The following is a 16,732-nucleotide window of genomic DNA, read 5'->3' as shown; positions in this document are numbered from 1 at the left end:
TGTTTTTTTTTGTTTTGTTTTGTTTTGTTTTTTTCACTACTTGAAGTCTTTAATACTTGGTGGTTAAAACAACCTCATTAAACAAACACATTAAAAATATTTTTCCTCATCAAGAAATGTCACCGGTAAATTTCTAAAGACTTTTCCCACAACTGTCAATATGCTGATTTCGGAAACGTGTAGTAGCATACTTCTCTTACTATTTTTGCCATGAAAAGATAGGCTAAAAGTAATAAGAGTAGTAGGCTAGTATGCAGTTTCAAGTCCGTGAAGTGGCTGTAAGCACAGCATGAGTCCAGCAGGTGGCGGTAAAGAGACGCGTCTCCTGCAAATCGACGCGAAAAGCCTCAAAAAGAAGAAGCAGTCATATGTCATGAAGAAGGTGGGGTTTGAATTAAAAACAAGAGCTGTACATAAATGTAACGTTAGGCCAGCCTGCTGAAAACCGAGTAAAACACTACTTGAAACTAAAGGTAAGTACCTTCCAGCTCATAGACTAATATTTACTTGTTATAAGTGACAGCGCTGCGTATATTAATATTGTTTAACAGGCTGTTACTGAGCGTTAGCTTTAGCATACACAGAGTAGCATCAGCTGTCACGGGTGACAATTGAAGGAGTCCGATGCTTTGCAGTTTATCCTTTGACGGTTTGCAACAAAAATGTCATTAGATTTATCATATGTTTAAAAAAAAAGACTTATATGTGTATTTGTCAGTGTGTCGTTTATTTTCTGTCTTCAAATCCCGAGAAGTCACTGTCTCCAGGATCCTTGAACATGAACCATGGTCATCTATCTCCAATGAACAACCCATATCAAATGAAATAAATTTCTTAGACTTGCATGCTGTATTTGCCTCTCAATGCAGTCTATATTGACTATATTTGTGTTTATTTTGTGCTGGTCAGGTGGTCTGTTCGCAGGCGTCATGAGTCCAGCTCAATGGGATCTTCCTCCAGAGCTGTGCTGCAGGCCCATGGCCTTTGTGGCTCTGACAGGACTGGACGTGGTTTATAATGCTATCCACAGAGCCATCTGGGATGCCTTCTGTGCTAACCGGCGGGCAGACAGAGTGCCCATCTCGTTCAAAGTTCTGCCCGGAGACCACGAGTATCCAAAGTGCAGAACCAAGGTGAGACAAAAGAACTTTGAAACCTTCTAAAGATATTCCAAAAAAAAATGCTTTATGCTCTTTATAAATAATTATTTTCATTTTGGGTGTTATGTAACTGTGTTGACTTAGTTTGCTAACACATTTTCTTTTTATGTTAGAGAACATCATATGAGTGGTACATCCCTAAAGGGATACTGAAGACGGGCTGGATGAATAAACATCTCAACCTGGTGCCTGCGCTGGTCGTGCTGTTTTATGAGCTGGACTGGGATGATCCACAATGGAAGGAAAAGCAATCAGAATGTGCAACCAAAGTGGAAATTGTCAGGTATATTTTTATGAAAAGGTCACAGTGCTCAATTTGGTGTTATTATTAAACTATTAAAATAGTTCTTGACTATTGAAATAAAGCTGAAATAAAATAAATATGAATATTAGATTAAAAAAAACAAACTTAAAAAAAAATTTAACTCAAATAAATAATTTGAAGAACTAAAATGACTAAAACTAGCTTTTAGTTAACTGAATTAAAAATCAATTAAAGCTAGGTAGAAATGTTTAAAAAAGACAAAAAATGGCAAACACATCAATTTACTAAAACCTAAAATGAAATAAAAATAAATGAAAGTTAAATATAAATGTTTAAAAAATAATAATAATAAAATGTTAAAGGCAAAATTAAAATGTTACTAAATATAAAAATTAAAGCTAATTCAAATAATAAAAAGTAATTATATAAAATAAATAAAAAATATAATAGTTTGTAAATACTAAAATAGCACAGAAAGATAGAAATGCATTGTATAATTTTGTAACAGAATCCAAAACTCTTGGGTGAATAGACATTAGGACAAATCCTAACAGGTGTTTTTATTGTTTGTTGTTTGCTGATCTGTGATATATTTATTTCTCACAGGACAAGTTTACAAGGAAGAAACACGAAGGTCGCTGTTGTTTTGATTCAGAAGAAAACCCCTCTCCCACCAGGTATCACAAAACTGAACCCATGTTTCAGGAACTTCAGTATATGTCTTGAGCAGATGTTGATGGGTGACGATGTGGTTGTGTCTCAGGTGAAGATCTGGTGGCATCTGAGAGGGCTTCTGCTCTATGTGGTGCCTGTGACCTGTCTGGGAAGTCCCTGTTTGTCCTGCCCCATACTGACCACCTGGTGGGATACATCATTAGGTTAGAGTCTCTCTAGATGTAGAGCGTGTGTTCATTATTCCTGAATGACCCAATCAGATCTGTCTTTGTATGTGATAGTCAAAAACGACTTGCTGGGTTGCTAGAAGAGATCAGCTGTTTTTTTTTTAAACAATATAATAGTCAATACTGATTATTTTTTTATTTGAGTATCCAATAACAAATATGCAGCACTAATATTTAATAATTGCTTTTATTTTACAACAAGAATGTAAGATATTTTTTGAGATTTCTTGTTCATTTGCCGGAATAGGTAAATAACTAGAAGAATAGCAAAGTGCTGTAAACAGTAGAACTATATGCGTTATAAAGCAGTGTGTTTATAAATATGCTAATAAATTAAAAGAAAATGAAATAAAGAAATACCAGTATGTAATATCAGGCAGCATAATAGACTGTTTTTGTATAGCTATAACAACTTGAAGCATATGACACCGGAGCCTCACACATTCAAGTTACAAATGGTTGCACCGCTCGTCTATGTTACAAATATGGTTGATATATCCTCAATCGCTGCCTAGATTACATGACAGAAAGTGACTGAAGTGACTGACTTGCATTTTCACACCTTAGTTTTGTCTGTTATGTATTTATATGCCTGCAGGTTGGAAAATGCATTCTACGAACATGCTCAGACCTACTATTATAATGAGATCAGGAGAGTGAAATCTCACAAGGAGTTCCTCAATAAAACTACACACCAGGTAACCAGGAGCCCGACTGCAAATATAAAACCTGAATTTCTTCAAAATGGCCTTTATAATGAAGTTCCTAACACTCAAAATGAGGCATTACAACAAGTGTAAAAAGCAAGAAATTAATTCAGGAACACACTTCTCAGCTTCTTTTGAATGCATAGCTTACATGAAGATTATGGCATGCAGTTGCCTCTTTCTAAATAAGTAATTAACGGTTGTAATTTTTATTGTGGTTCTTAATTTATTAGTTATCTGTTAGGTGTGAGAAAGCTCAACTTGCACCATAATAACCTATGAATGCTGTGAATTCTAGTTGCTATTTGTCAGGCACCAGTTTAAAATGGGCTTCTTCAGTGAACTAAAGCAGGACACTCAGAACGCCCTCAAGTAAGTGCTCTTAACAGCAATTTTGACTCTGCTGTTTTGTATTTATTTATAAGAGCTCAAACACATTCCATGTGCTGTCTTACAGATATTACAGGACAGCTTATAGCCTTGTTCATGAACTCAGAGCTCATGAAACCAACATGCTTGAGATCAAAACCATGGCTGGATTCATCAACTACAAGGTGAACTAGATGTTCTGAAGAAAGTGTGGATGGTGCTTGCATATTGTTTTGAGCAGTATTATTTTAGTGACATTGATATACACTGCCACTCAAAAGTTTGGGATCAGTAAGTCTTTTAAAGAAGTTTCTTCTGCTCATCAAGGCTATATCTATTTGATCAAAAATGCAGAAAACGCACTGTTATTTTGTGAAATAATATTGCATTTTAAATTTTCAAATATAATTAATTTCTGTGATCAAAGCTGAATTTTCAGCATCATTACTCCAGTCTTCAGTGTCACATGATCCTTTAGAAATCATTCTAATATGCTGATTTATAATCAATGTTGGAAACTGTTGTGCTGCTTCATATTTTTGGGGTGAATGTTGTTGTTTTTTTTTTTTTTGATTAATGAAAAGTTCAAAAGAACAGCATTTATTTAAAAAAGAAATTTTGTGGTACAATGCTATTCAAAAATTTGGGGTCAGTAATTATTTTTCTTAAGAAATTAATACTTTTATTCAGGAGGGATGTGCTAAATGAATAAAGTCATAGTAAAGACTAATATTGTTAGAAAAGATTTCTATTTTGAACAAATGCTGCTCTTCTTAAAGGAACACTCCACTTTTTTTGGAAATAGGCTCATTCTCCAACTCCCCCAGAGTTAATAAGTTGAGTTTTACCGTTTTTGAATCTATTCAGCCGATCTCCGGATCTGGCGATAGCACTTTTAGCATAGCTTAGCATAGATCATTGAATCCTATTAGACCAGTAGCATCGCGTTCAAAAATGACCAAAGAGTTTCGATAGTTTTCCTATTTAAAACTTGACTCTTCTGTAGTTATATCGTGTACTAAGACCGGCGGAAAATGAAAAGTTGCGATTTTCTAGGCCGATATGATTAGGAACTATACTCTCATTCTGGTGTAATAATCAAGGAACTTTGACGCGGCAGCAGGCGCAGTGATATTACGCAGCGCCTGAAAGTAGTCCCCAGCTATATTATAACTAGGTACCTGGCTGGGGACTACTTTCAGGCGCTGCGTAATATCACTGCGCCTGCTGCGGCCATGTTACGGTAAAACTCAACTTATTAACACTGGGGGAGTTGGAGAATGAGCCTATTTCCAAAAAAAGTGGAGTGTTCCTTTAACTTTGAATTCATCAAAGAAAAAAGTATCACAATATTAAGCAGCACAACAGTTTCAACACTCATAATAAATCAGTATATTAGAATGAGTTCTGAAGGATCATGTGACACTGAAGACTGATGTAATGATGCTGAAAATTCTGCGCAAAAATAAATTCTATTTTAAAGTATATTAAAATAGGAAACCAATATTAGAAATTGCAATAAATTTTTTTCAGTATTTTTGATTGAATAAATACAGCCTTGATGAGCAGAAGAGACTCCCTTAAAAAACATTAAAAATCTTACTGATCCCAAACTTTTGAGCAGCGGTGTATATTATCATTGTATCATCGAGTGGTCATTTTTTTTTTTTTTTTAACAATCGTGTATTCGTTTTAAATTTGATGTGTTTCTGTTTTGTAATTTTTACTGTTTTTAAAAAAAAAAAAATCTATTTAGTTTTTATTACGTTTTAGGGGTTTTAGTTTTAGTTATTTTAATAATATTAGGTTAAACTAAACAAAAATTTGAAATGTTGACACGGGCAGTATGAGGTGTCATCTAACCAGCTGTAAACACTACACAGGAAACTGGCCAGAGTTTCCTGTTCTCATTCTTTTCTAAATAGCACCGTCACGTTCAGTTGCATTTTGTTCAGAGTATATCTCTCTATTGAGTGTCTACCGGTGGTCTTCTCTCACAGATCTGCAGGCTCTGCTTTCAGCATAACACCCCCCTGGATGCCATTGCTCAGTTCCGCAAGCACATCGACCTGTGCAAGAAGAAGATTGGTAGCGCTGAGCTGGCGTTTGAACACACGGCCTGGATGTCCAAACAGTAAGATTCAACCCTGCCATATGCACACATTTTTATTTCATGTTTTTGGACAAATCAGGATTTTAACTGTTTCAAGGTTTTTATAGGGTTTAATTGCAGATATAAAAAAGTCAGAGTTTGACTGAATGATTAGTAGTTATTAAAATGTTGTTGTTGTTCTCCTGTTAATGCCATGTGGTTCTGGTTAGCTGATGTCCTGCCCATTGTGTAAACATGAATTACTTTGTATTATTTTTGATTGAATATTATCCATTAAACTGATTTTTATAATTATCAATAGTTATTATTATTATTATTATTATTATTATTAGAAAATAAAACCATAGACTTACAATAATGCGAGATCTCTGGATCAGAACATTGTAGAGTCAAGGGAGTGGGCTATTTTCACTCAGAATGCAAATTCTTTAAAAATCACACTGGCAACTATCTAGCCATGCCCTAGCAACCAATTAGAGCACCCCAGCAACCATATATCTACGTAAGCAAGCCATATGTCAGCTCTCTCTTGCAAACACCCATTTGCCATGGCAAGCACCACTAACGTTTTCTTCAGGAAATGTACATGTTGAGTAATTAATATTATGAAGATCTAAAATACAACCGACATTAAGAATATATAACATTTATGTAATGAGTTAAGAAAAACAAAACCAGCGCACCAACTGACTCATTGCGTAATGATTTCTGGGCATGTTGCTCAACAATCCTGATACTTAGCACATGTGGAGAAAAAAAGCTACGTTTAGAATTATATACAATTTTATAATTAATTTGATAAGTGATTCCACTGATTGGTGACCTCTGGTCTTGATTTTATACATGCACTCATTTGCTTGTTCCTTCTGTCTCTGTAGGTTCCAGTCGTTTGGTGATCTGTTCGATGAGGCCATTAAACTGGGCCTCACTGCTATTCAGACCCAGAACCCAGGGTTCTACTATCAACAGGCTGCTTATTATGCACAGGAGCGCAAGCAGCAAGCGGGGCAGCTCTGTAGTCATGAGGTACTGCTACCCAAAATGCAATGCATCATTAATGTTATCGCAGCTTATTTTAGTTTGTGATGCAAAATCTCCCAATCTTACTGTTCCAGCCAGGCGTGGGCTACCCTGCACCTGACCCATTAGAGACCACCTCCGGAGCTCTAGACTTTTACGGACAGAGACCTTGGAGACAGGGACATCAGAGTGAGTAATGGTTTAAGAAACACTATAATCCTATCTGAATCATATGAATCCTGTCCAGAACATGTGATGTTTCACAACAAAATTCAAAAAGGAAGAAGCAGAAATTTTATTACATTGTTGTATTGTATTTTATTCAGGGTGTCCGTGGGGTCTTAAAAAGTCTTAAATTTAGTTGTATCAAAATTAAATTTGTTCAAGAAAGTCTTAATGATGATCTCAAGAAGTCTTAAATTTGGAGACGTTATTTTTCTCCAAAAGTCAGCATGATTACAAATGATTTTATGCAACCGTTCAATAAACAAGAAGTTAATATTAAGAAACTCACATTTTAGACACCATATTACCTGCTTTTGCTCTATTTCTCCAACAAAAATCGTTCCAAACACAGCCACAGCACTGTTTTGCGTCTCTGAGCAACATGAAGGCTTGAATGGATCAGCCTTTTAAATGATTCGGTTCAGTCGCAATGACTCGCTGCCACCTACTGGCGGTTTCAATTTCACATTTAAAGTATCTTCATTTTTTTTAAATAATTTCAAACTTCAGTTTTCAACGTTTTATGTTTCAAACATCAAAACATTATTTATGCGTTTGTAACTGCAGGTTAGCATTCTACGTCCCTCTGAGCTGCATTAAACTTTGTAAATGCATCTAAATGCCACTTCAGATGCATTGCAAAGATACATTTTGTTGATACTGATTTAGGGCTGAACGATTTTGGAAAATCTAATTGCGTTTTTTTTTTTTTTTTTTTTTTTTTAATATGCAATTATTTTTTAAATGTTCTTTTATGTAGGCCAGGCCTATATGTTAAGATGAAATTAGGTGATGCATGAACTGATATGAATGACATTATTTAACAACTACAATCTACAGTAGTATATTGACTGATTTGTTGAACTTCCAGCCTTGTAAGCATGTAATAATTATGACAACATAAAGCACTGACAAATAAGCCTAAACATTATGATGAAAGTCAGTAACAAATCACACAAACTAACAAACAGGGTTTTTCATATCGCGATATTATCGCAAATGCAATTAATCGTTCAGCCCTATACTGATTTCATTTGCTTGGTAACAGCCCAAATGCAAGATTTTGACTCAAAAGATGATGCACACTTTTAGAAAAAATGGCTCAAAGGTAAAAATGCCCATAAACTTATTGGAAAAGATTAATTTCTATCACTGCTGTGAACTGACCACACAGAATATAAAGAATATCAAAAAAATTCAGGAGTGAGCTGTCCACGGTAATCTTTAAGATACCAGCACAATAACACACTCAGCAAAATAATCTAATTATTGATAAAATCCCAGAAAATATCAAGAGATCTTCTCTTTTTTTTTTTGTCAATATCACACACCCCTAATTTAGGTTATTTAATTTGTATAATAATTTATTGATGATAATTGTTTAAATCAATATAATAATTAATACTTTTGACTTATCCATTTTCTTAAAAATGTTTTAAAGGCTGAAATGTAAAGTTTATCATTTTATAAAACTTTTGTTTTTGTGAAAACTTGTAAATTATGCTTTTTACGGTCATTTTACAGTTTAATATGGTACTATAGACATTACCCTCCCCCGCTCATATGGTATTAATTTTATTTGTGCAGGTCTTAAAAGTAAATTTGAGCTTTAAAATCCTGCAGAAACCCTGTTTATTATATATTATATTATTTTATTTTTATTAAAATTTTCAGTGACACTTAAGCACATTGGCTTGTTATTCTAACGTGAATTAAAAAAAATCTAATTCACATTACTGTAATGTAAAAAAAGATTTTAATTTGCCCTTTTAATATTACGGTAGAACACAAAACACAAAATAATGTCATTTTAGAGAAAAGTAATAGTTTTTTTGAGATTAGAAATACAGTAAAATGGCATGAGTTGTTTCAATCATGTATAAATATCCTGGTGTTATGAAGTCTAATTTCTGACTCGGTGAACTTTAACCTTCAGGCATTGATCCTCCAGATTCTGAGAAGGAGAAGCAAGGCATCCTCGCTCATCAAGTTAAAGAGAGAGATGTCCTTCATTCGGTGAGATTTTCATAAAAAACCTGTTATTTGATTAGAAGTTATAAGTTCAGGTTCATTTGTGAATTTGACATCACTCGTTTTAAGATGCAAATGTTCAGATCAGAAAGTATTGAGTTCTGAATTCTCAAAGTGATGAGTCAATATTAAGGACTAAGGGACAATAAAGCATGCTAAGAGTCTTGTTTAGGGACCAAAATGTTATATGTTTCTTGCAGAAAAAAAAAAAAAAACTATTTACAGAAAAGAACCAACAGTATTTCTCTTCTAATGGTTGTATGTGTGTGTTTCTGTCAGGAGCTGATCATTGCTCTCCTCAGCAATGCTGTCGCTCAGTTTAAGAAGTACAAGTGTCCACGAATGAAGAGCCATCTCAGTTAGTCCGACAACACACATATTCATCAGCCAGATTTTCTGTTCTGCATTTAATTGCATAGTAAATCAATAACATTTTTGTTCTCTCTATTTTCTGTTTCCCTCTGCAGTGGTTCAAATGGGAGAGGAATATTATCATGCAAAAGACTACACCAAAGCATTAAAGTGAGTTAAATTCAGTATACTGTAAGTTTGACCTATATAAATTGAGCTCAGCTTGTGTCAATGGCTTGCAGCTGTACATATAACTGTTGTATTCGGACTCCCCAGACTGTTGGATTATGTGATGTGTGACTACCGTACAGAACGCTGGTGGTCTCTGCTGACGTCTATATTGTGCACGGCTTTGAAGTGCTCCTACCTCATGGGTCAAGTGAAAGACTACATCATCTACTCCATGGAGCTTGTGGGCAGAGGTACGTGACCACCATGTATTGACTCTCAACTTCACCCTCAATCGAAAGTTCCTGCATTAACAGAAGTATATGTGTGTGTTTAGCCTCTATCCTTCCTGAAGAGCAGAAGTCCAGGATTGAGAAGAATCTGATTAAAGTGCTCATGGTATGTATGAAAATATAGCTCACAGGGCGTGTGAGCTATACAGAGTGATACAGCTGAAAATAATCATATTTATTTATGAAATATAGTATCTTAACATTCTGAAAGTTCTACTATAGATAGAGGTGTAGTGTTTATGAAGCTGACATTTTATTTTGTGATCGACAGAATGAAGTCCCAGAGCCTGAACCGGACTGTGACCCAGTGTCTGTGAAGACGGCCCAGTCGCTGTGGAGTGATCGCACCTCTCTGGCCGGCAATAATGAGTTCACCATTGAGGTCCAGGACTATGTGCCCTTTGGTAAGCACTCAAAGAATATTGACTTTCCAGTCTTTTGGGCTGATTGATCATAATCATCAATTTGAGAACTGCAATCCTGGCCCCTACATTTAAATATTTAGTTCATTACTTAATGGAACAAAACGTAATGATATGTATGTTTATTTTCAGTTCAGTGCAAAGCCAAGTTCCTGTTCCCTAGTTTCCACATAGATGAGCCTGTCCAGCTACACGTCTATGTGAGAGCCGACTGCCCACATCCTGTGCGCTTCTCAAAACTATGTGTCAGCCTCAGCAACCAGGTACAGCACACCTAATACACACATACATACACACACACACACACACTTGTTTCACTATCCTTGTGGGGACATTCATAGGCGTAATGGTTTTTATACTGTACTTACTGTATGTGCTATTGCCCTACACCTAAACCTACCCCTTACAGAAGACTTTCTGCATTTTTAGATTTTCAAAAAACTTAATTCTTTGTGATTTATTGGCTTGTTTGCCCGTGGGGACCTCAATTTAGGTCCCCACCGTGACACGAGTCCCCATGAGTCTGTGTGTATTCAGGTTTAAGTCCCCACCTGAATAGAAAAACAAGTACACACACACACACACACACACACACAACTCCATTGAACAGTGGGTGTGTTTGAATCGCAGGAGTATAACCAGTACTGTTTGCTGGAGGACGCCTCTAAAGGGAAGGATATTCTAGAACCTTCCACCCAGGAGAACATGTGTCTCGTCCCCGGCAAAACCCGCAAATACTGCTTCAAATTTGTAGCCAAAACAGAAGATGTTGGAAAGAAGATTGAGGTGAACTATATATTTTCATTAATTTAATTTCAACAGATTTAGTGGTGCCACAACTAATCACATAGTATGTTTTGTTTTATTTTTGTCTGTATTTGTCTTTCAGATCACGAGTGTGGGACTCATGTTAGGCAGAGATACAGCCCGATACATCTATCTGAACTGGCGGGGTGGCTGGGGGGATGCTGCCTCTTCCCATGAGACTTTGCAGGCGTGCCGCTCCTTTAAGAGGAGGACACGCCTCCCAGAGCAGCAGGTGGATTGGGACACAGTTACTATTCAGTCCAGCACTATGTAAGTAAACAAAGAAGACTAAATAAATAAATAAATATATATATATATATATATATATATATATATATATATATATATATATATATATATATATATATATATATATTTTACATATTACATATTACAAATCAGGAAATCTATTATGTCATTGTCAGTACAGAAATATTTAATCAGCATGAAATTAAAATGGACCTTATTTATTTTCTTAATACGCATTCCAAGAAGCATTTCTTTTGGATACAGGTTCTAAATTATAAACGCAAAATGACAATATTTTCCTTCCCATCATGCCCATATAGGATCATCTCCAGAGTGCCCAAAATCTCTGTACAGCTGACTCATGAGCCTCCAGCACTGACCAATGAGATGTACTGTATGATTGTTACCATCCAATCAGAAGAGAACACTGTGGCCAAAGATATCAAACTTACTGCAGGCCTCAAACCAGGTACTTACTATGTTGTCTGGACCAAAATCTCATTATGTTTTAGTAAATGGTTTTTACATTTATTCGTAAGAAAAATTGCTTACGAAATTAATAGCATGCCTCTCAAAACACATGATTTGAGGTATCATTTAGGGCTGCAACAACTAATCGATAATGAAAATCATCATCAACAACGAATGTCATTATCAATTAGTCACATCTGCCCACCGTGCACGGAAAACGTCCGCCAGTCGTGTCAAATTATAGCACTGAATAACGCATTTCTATGGACGAAATTAATCTAAATGAATCAAATAGTGGAAGAAACAGAGTGAGCTGCTTCGGGAAAGGTGCATGATCCAAGCTGCTCAAAACATGCGAATGCTTTATTTTAGACTTCAAGCTAATACATTAGCGTAATGTTTAACATGGCTCGTCCTGCCAGGTGCTTTGACAGATGCTTGTTCTTAATATGTGATATGATTCCTCAGAGCCAAACTTTTTCTTTTTACGGATATATCCTTATCTGTAAATGTTACGTATTCATGCAAGTGTTTCTATTTTGCATGAAGGCTCGTCCTGACGGTCTGTGTTAAACTTCAGAATTTACTGTACAATCGGCTGCGCTTCAAACAGACAACTCAATAGAGAGAGAAAATGAATATGCAGCGCAAAAATATTAATTTTACTGAAATATTTGTTATTGGATGTTAAATTTAGGTTTAAAAGTCAACCTGCAATTCAAGCATTTTATGATTGTAACTGTAAAGGGATAACAGCATGTAATTGAATATAAATTTAAGATGTTCCTTACATTTACAGAATAAAGAAATGACAGTAACAGGTTAATGTATTCAGAGTGAATGTGTCTGTTCATGGAGAACATCTGTTAACACTGAGTTTGTGTTTTTATCTTCATTATTATTTCCATTTGTAGTGTTTAAACTCTCCATTTATAACTCTTTTTGCTCATGATGTATAGCATAGATATAGATATATTCACCATATAGTATGTTTATAGCATTCAGTTGGCATGTCTGTTTGAAGGACAGCATTGGGCAGCACGTGGCATAGTGTATTTTGTCAATAAAAAAAGGAAAGGCTTTTTATCCAATTAATCAAAAAAAATAATCAGCCAACTAATGGATTATCAAAATAATTGTTAGTTGCAGCCCTAGCATCATTCATAACTCAACTGTTAATTAACCCGGCCGAGTATATTTTGTAAACTGTGCAGAAATACTCCAAGTCTTCAGTGTCACATGATCTTCAGAAATCATTCTGATTTGCTGCTTGTGAGATTTCTATTATTAACAATGTTGAAAACAGCTGTGCAAATCATGATACATGTTTTTCATGATTATTTGATGAATAGAAAGTAAAACACCATTTATTTGACACACAATTTTGACCGATTTAATGTGTCCTTGTTGAATAAAATTATTAATTTCTCTTTAAAAATGTATTTGTGTTTATTTCTATTGTTTCAATTAGGTCAGGATGCCAATCTCACACAGTCAACCCAAATCACACTAAACGGCACTGAGGTGTGTGATGATTCTCATCCTGCCCTGCTTCCTGACATTCCCCTCGGAGATTTGCAATCTAGACAGAAGGTGCTGCTTCTTTTCACTGAGTTTCACTTGATTAAAACTGATCATCAGATGATCTTGACTTCAGTATAATGTTGTGTACTTGTTTTCTTGTGTGTCAGATTGTAAAGCCCCTGTATATCCACTGTGTGAGCACTGGATCCAGAATATTACTGTTTCATGTGGCTTATACTGTGAGTGCCACGGTCGAGGGCAAGGAGATCACCTGCAAGTGTCACAAAGTATGCAGAATCCTACCACCCTGTCATCAAAACCCATGCAATTGTTTGCTGAATGCTACGGAAAGATTTTGTAAAGATTATGTCAGAGCCAGACGTAAACTTCACCCCGACCTAGTTTCCTGAGGCATAATCTATACACCAGAGTTCAGTTTCATTCACAGAGTTGTATTATGTTTGTTCTTCACCTGCAGGATGAAACGGTTACATTAGAAACGGTTGTTCCTTTTGAAGTGGCTATGAAATTTGTGTCCAGTAAGGTAAGAGCTGCTTTCCCTGTACACTTGAGTAATATATTAATACTTCAGTCATGAAAATTCGGTCATTATTTACTCAATATTATCTCGTTCTAAACCTGAGTTACTTTTTCATCCATGGAACACAAAAGGAGATGTTTTGTACATGAAGATAGATAAATGATGACAGGTTTTTCATTCATGTGTCCACAGTTTTAAAAACACATATTTTGTAAGTTTGGTACAGTTTTGTGAATATTTGTGTCAGTTTGAGCATTTGGAGCGTGTGTACGTGGACATCCCCTTCTTGTTGATGATGGATATTTTGAGTGCATCTCCATGGCCGATCGAGTTGGTGAACAGTGAAGTGCAGCTGGCCTCCAGTATGACTGCCATCGATCAGCCCCAGAGTCAAGTAGAAGGAGGTGGGAGAACTTTTTATTTCTGATGGTGGTATTTTTTAGAAAATCTGACTGTAATTAATTTCTGCTGTGTCTCCAGTCACGCTTCAGACCAGTGAATGTGCTAGTGAGTGTTTCCTGCTCAAATGTCCTCCTGTTCAGAACGGCACCAGCACTGTGGCAACTGGACACTACATCATCTCCTGGAAGAGGTGACGGCACTCTATATACTCTCACTTTTATCCTGTATATTACATGCAAGCAATGACTTTCCTTTTCTCATGCTATTGTCTTATGAGCCATTTTCTATAAAGAATGTTAAAGTGTCTACATTCATAACTTGCTTAAATAAAAACTCTGTAACTAATTATTAAAGCACACAGTTTTTAATTTCCTGTGTAACATTTTTTTTAAATCCAGAAAGTCAGCATTTGCTGAGACATCAGTGGTGCAAACGATCATTATTCTGCCACATGTGATGGTCGAGAATATTCCAATTTATGTCCATGCAGGTCAGTCTGTTTTTATATTAAAATCAGTAGTATATATTGAATCACCTGAGACAGTCTTATGTGCTTTCTCAGTCTTGTAATTCATTCTGTCCCTCTTCTCTTAAGGTCCATTCACACCAAGAATGATAACAGTAACTACAGCTATAAAGATAAAGTTCTAAAAATCATCTTGATGTCAAGGGAATAATGCAGTTCACGCCACAGTTATAACGATATAGAGGAATGAAATTGTTGCGATCACTTTCAGAATGATTATTCAAGCTGATTAACAATAAAACACTGACAGCTGAATTCAGTGCAATTTAAACATTGCACAGCAAACTACACAGCAAACATTTTTTTCCAGTGCTAGTTTCGACAACATTATCTTGCCTCCTTTGTTGCAGTGAAAAAGACTGTTGTTCTTTTTTTCCACTACATTGACCATGTTAGCTAAATTCACTGTTAGATCAGATTACACTAGTTAGTTTCACCGTTTAGTGCACTCGAAACGTAACATGCTGAGGACATCTGCAGGTTAAAGCTGTGTAAATGCAACAGCAACAACAGCCAAAACTGAAATTGATACTGACTCATGGAATTTGTCTTCAAAAGCTAAATTCTTTAAGCAGAGTGACAGATTCTCTCAACTCCTTTTGTCTCATATACCCAAAAGCATCTGTTTTTGTGTAATTTTGCGAAATGAAAATCACCTACCAGCAGGTCACATACATCCATCTTCATTACTTCGAAAATGCAGCACACAAGCTTAGAATAGGTTGGTGACGATGCAAATATAGTTATAATTGTCGTTATCATTCTTGGTGTGAACAGACCTTTACTCTCTCATGTTCTAGAGCTGCCATCGTTTGGTTGTGTGCGCGAGTCTTTACCTGTTCGGTACCATCTGGAGAATCGAACCGGGCTGGTTCAGGATGTCGAGATCAGCGTGGAGCCCAGCGATGCATTTATGTTTAGTGGACTCAAACAGGTCAGTATATAGTAGGTGGCTTTGTGTTTCCTTCACATGAATTTTATTTGATGAATATTAAACTAAATGGATTTTAGAGCACCTGGTGTGTTTTTCCCTTTTTACATTTATTTAAATAATACAGAAACTTTTAATGTGACTTAATAAAAACTAATGGAAAAACACATCCGGATGATCCAGAGTAAATTCACTCACGATTAGTCTAAGGGTGTCTGAAAGCTATATAGATATTGAAGCAAAATTATCTGATGAGTAACCAAACAAGTAGCAAATAAAAATGTGTTTGTTTCTCTTTACACACTGATTATCAGCAAACCCACAACCCTTAAACTTCTGTTCCAGCTGCCACTCATTCGCTCAGGAGGTCTTGTTCTCATTCTGTGTCTGTGTGCAGGTGCGAATGAGGATTTTGCCCGGTGCAGAACAGGAGATGTTGTATAATTTCTATCCTCTGATGGCGGGATATCAAGTCCTCCCTCAGCTCAATATCAACCTGCCGCGCTTTCCAAACATCTCCAATCAACTGCTACGTCGCTTCCTGCCTTCACGCATCTTTGTCAAGGTAATATTTTAAACACTCCTCAAACAATTTTATCCATCAAATGAATCTTGATGTCAGATAACGTTGTGTACCGAACAGAATTGAGCTGGGCATCCTGTGAATCCATTCAAATTCGGCCATTTCTTAAATTCTGCCCAACCCTAATGGATGAAACTAAATTTGTGTGTGAGAATGTTTCAAGTGTGAAATGGTTGCTGTATCGTGTCTGTTCTGATTTCTCAGCCTCAGGGCAGAAATGGAGACGCTTCCATAGAAGCAGCTTGAGGAAGACAGGAGCACATCTCCCAACTCAGAAGCGTTGTCATGGATACTGTTGCAGGATGAAGGCTGAACATTCCTCGGAGAACACGTGTTTACAGCTTAATGATTTGAACTTGAATGAAATATTAGGGATTTCAGCTGATTTTGTTGTGTCTAGATTTTTACTTGTTAAACAAGACTTAAATGATGCTTGCATAAGATTTGGTTTTTAAATAACAGATTTCATCTACAGCACTCGTATTCTCTAAAATGTTAATGAAAATAACCTTGTAACTAAAACTAAATAACTGCTAAATAATGTTAGAAATCATTAAACTGACATGAAACTAGCTGTTGAATAAACTTTTTTTTTTGCTTCATCGTCATGAAGCTGTTGGTTGTTGTGGCTTGTGTCCCTCAAGAGGTGCTATGTGATTGGACAGAAGTGTA

General features: G+C 36.0%; 1 protein-coding gene across 1 annotated transcript; it reads left to right on the top strand.

Moving 5' to 3' along the window:
- Positions 1–343: 343 nt before the first annotated feature.
- On the top strand, positions 344–16,668 carry trappc11 (trafficking protein particle complex subunit 11). The gene is made up of 30 exons (XM_058798750.1): positions 344–473; positions 910–1,133; positions 1,274–1,443; positions 2,032–2,102; positions 2,189–2,303; positions 2,926–3,025; positions 3,333–3,406; positions 3,492–3,588; positions 5,404–5,537; positions 6,395–6,542; positions 6,632–6,725; positions 8,698–8,777; positions 9,072–9,150; positions 9,260–9,314; positions 9,420–9,565; positions 9,649–9,710; positions 9,876–10,008; positions 10,159–10,289; positions 10,657–10,812; positions 10,916–11,103; positions 11,403–11,551; positions 13,025–13,146; positions 13,245–13,364; positions 13,556–13,621; positions 13,866–14,022; positions 14,099–14,210; positions 14,419–14,510; positions 15,347–15,480; positions 15,875–16,042; positions 16,265–16,668. The coding sequence occupies exons 2-30, from the start codon at positions 930–932 to the stop codon at positions 16,304–16,306; spliced, it is 3,399 nt and encodes a 1,132-aa protein (XP_058654733.1). The 5' UTR covers positions 344–473; positions 910–929; the 3' UTR covers positions 16,307–16,668.
- Positions 16,669–16,732: the final 64 nt, after the last annotated feature.

The sequence above is a fragment of the Onychostoma macrolepis genome, chromosome 14 (assembly GCF_012432095.1).
Source record: "Onychostoma macrolepis isolate SWU-2019 chromosome 14, ASM1243209v1, whole genome shotgun sequence".
NCBI lineage: Eukaryota > Metazoa > Chordata > Actinopteri > Cypriniformes > Cyprinidae > Onychostoma > Onychostoma macrolepis.
The sequence above is the reverse complement of the archived record's forward strand: the minus strand, read 5'-3'. Positions and strand labels throughout refer to the sequence as shown.